Source organism: Zalophus californianus, chromosome 12 (genome assembly GCF_009762305.2).
Source record: "Zalophus californianus isolate mZalCal1 chromosome 12, mZalCal1.pri.v2, whole genome shotgun sequence".
NCBI classification, from domain to species: Eukaryota; Metazoa; Chordata; class Mammalia; order Carnivora; family Otariidae; genus Zalophus; species Zalophus californianus.
Window position 1 is genome coordinate 66982562 of NC_045606.1, and position 2829 is coordinate 66985390.

At 38.4% G+C, this 2829-nt stretch overlaps 1 protein-coding gene across 1 annotated transcript; it reads right to left on the reverse strand.

Moving 5' to 3' along the window:
• Positions 1 to 493: 493 nt before the first annotated feature.
• On the reverse strand, positions 494 to 625 carry LOC113910898 (thymosin beta-10-like). Its single transcript, XM_035723416.1, has one exon. The coding sequence runs from the start codon at positions 623 to 625 to the stop codon at positions 494 to 496; it is 132 nt and encodes a 43-aa protein (XP_035579309.1).
• Between the last annotated feature and the right edge of the window lie 2204 nt (positions 626 to 2829).

Below are 2829 nucleotides of genomic sequence, written 5' to 3' on the forward strand. Positions count from 1 at the left end.
ACCAGAGCTGAAGGTAGACGTTTAACTGACTGAGCCACCCAGGCGCCCCACATAGAACATTTTAACAAATTTTTAATTTTAATTGCTTTTCAATATATAAGTTATAAATGTATTATCTGAATATATGAATGATTTGAATTGTCACTGATTAATATTTTGTGATTACCTACCCCTTCAAACAGTAAATGGGAATAGTGGGGGGGAAAAGATCCTATCGCCATAAAAGTTTTTTTTTTTTTTTGCCATGAGGTGTGTTTTATTTTAATTAAACATACAGATAATTTGCTATAATATCCCAGGGCAAACGGGAGAATTTGGCAGTCCGATTGGGGGGGGGTCCCCTCGGAGACCCGCAGGCTGGTGGCGTCAGCACGGAGTGCCCGGGTTCACAGTGCAGCTTGTCCCTCGTGTCCATCTTGCAGGTGGCTCTTCTTCCTCCACATCACGACTGGGGTGCCTTGAAGATGACGGGGGTGGGGAATCCTCTAGGTTCTTAGGAGATTTCACTCTGCATCTCCTGCTCATTGGTCTCTTTGGTCGGCAGGGTATTCTTCTTCGTCTCCGTTTTCTTCAGCTTGGCCTTATCGAAGCTGGCGATTTCCCCCATGTCCGGCTTGTCTGTCATTTTCTTAAAGTGATCCGTGGAGTTCTGCTCCGAGCCCAGCACCGGGTGCTTCCGCTCGTGTTGATGCAGCAAGAGACACCGCCATAAAAGTTTTAATAAATACTTGTTTTTTAAGTTTATAAGTATACTGTTTTAGTGCTTATGAATTCTTTAAGTATGGATGTCCTTAATATGATTTTGAAAGGATAGGTTTCTGAGTTTTTAAATTATCTTCTTTCTTTGGCAGATAGGAAGCTGGAAAGAGGAGGCAAAGATGGGAGAAAAAAGATCACCAAAAAGCACTCATAATGATTTTCATATTAACAGGAGATCTTGTAGTCAATCAAATAATTGATAATATAATAGGTACATGATATAATTTGTAAATAAGGACCCACATACACACTCACACATATACTTTTCTCCTAATCTGTAATAGAATTCAAATTTAATATAAACCAAACAAGAATGGCATTAAATTCTCATACTTCAGCTAATAAGAAATAATAGTTTGTAAGAAAAGAGGGTTATATCTAATAGTTTGGATCATAGGAAGAAGTTCCTAAAGACGATTGTAGAATTCTGGACCAATCACACGCATACACACAAAATGCTGAAATACGCTTTATTTGAAAATGAATCCTTACCAATTGCTACTGGGTCAGTGCCACTGTATCAAAGCATTGTGAGGCCACAAAATTAAGCACCAGAAATAGGTTTCATAGCAAGGAGCAGTAAAAATAGAGTAGATAAATATAAGTAAAATATAATAATTCAACACTGAGTTTTAAAAAGTTTTGGGATGCCTGAGTGGCTCAGTAGATTAAGCATCTGCCTTAGGCTCAAGTCATGATCCCTTGCTCAGCCGGGAGCCGCCTCCTCCCTCTGCCTGCCTGGCCCCCCCTGCTTGTGCGCGCACTCTCTTGTCTCTCTCTGACAAATAAATAAAATCTTTAAAAAAAAAAAGTTTTAGTTGGAGACATATAGTTTACAGGAGCTCCTGGAAGAAAAATAGTGCTTCCTTTGTGAAGGATCCTATGAATTTTCTTTGAAAAATCTGTGCGAATGTTTTGGTGATGGGGGCAGGGCAGAGAGCAAAGACCGCCAGAGATCTTTGAAAGTGTTTGGGTGAAGGCCCCACATGCTCTGCTGGGGAGGACATTTTGCAAGCGAAGTGCATTCCAGAGAGGGTGCTAGCTAGCCCCAAAGCCTTTTGGTTCAGAGATGCTGTTGTTCTTCAGGTCGCTGGTGCTCTTCTGCTCGTGGTCTTTCAGAAAGTAGCTCTTTGTGGAATGCAGGTCCCTACATTCATATAATGAGTTTGGACCAGGAGGGATATTTCCATTGCATTTTCCAAATTTTTCAAAATCAGTTTTATGGTCTATAATTTGGACACAATATAATTCAAAAATTTGTGAAAGTTTAAGAACATATGCATCACTCCTTCAAGTTAAATGTACCACTTACAATTCATTCCCCCCCCCCCACCCACAGAACCAGTTTACGCCTAATCTGCTTATTCTGTCATTACAATTTTGGCTTGTCTAGAATTTCATATAATTAGAATCATTATATATGCTTTTTGGTGAGTCTGACTTTTTCTCACTTAGCATAATGCTTTTAAGGTTTATCCTTATAAATACTCATGTATTGTGTGTATAACAGTGGTTAGTTTCAGTAGTTTCTTTCATTGCTTTGATTCCTTTTTGATTGATTCTGTTGAATGGATATTTCACCATTGTTTACCCACTCACCAGTTCATAAGGCCTTGGGACAGTTTTCAGTTTTATCCTATTATGAATAAAGCTGCTGTGATCATTCAAGTATAATTTTTTTGTATAGACAGATGTTTTATTTTTCCAAAGAGTGAAATAGCTAGGTTGTATGTTAAGGCCTGTTTAACTTTATAAGACACTGCCAAACTGCTTTCCAACATGGCTATAGTGGGTTCCTGCCAGCAAAGTATGAGAGTTGCAGTTGCTGCACATTCTTGCCAAAACTTGGTATTTTAGTTCTTTTTAATTTTAACCATTCTAAATTTAGAATGGTCACCACTTTAGTGGTAACTCATTTTTTTTTTTTAATTTTCATTTCTCTGATGACTGATGATGCGGGACATATTTTCATGCGCTTATTTGCCATTTGTAAATATTCCTTGGTAAAGCATCCATTCACATATTTGCCCAGTTTAAAATAGTTTTAGATTTTACATGTACAAGTCTCTG

Bases quoted from the DNA above. Each gene is read 5' to 3' on its own strand.
- LOC113910898 (XM_035723416.1), bottom strand. From the start codon at position 625: ATGACAGACAAGCCGGACATGGGGGAAATCGCCAGCTTCGATAAGGCC.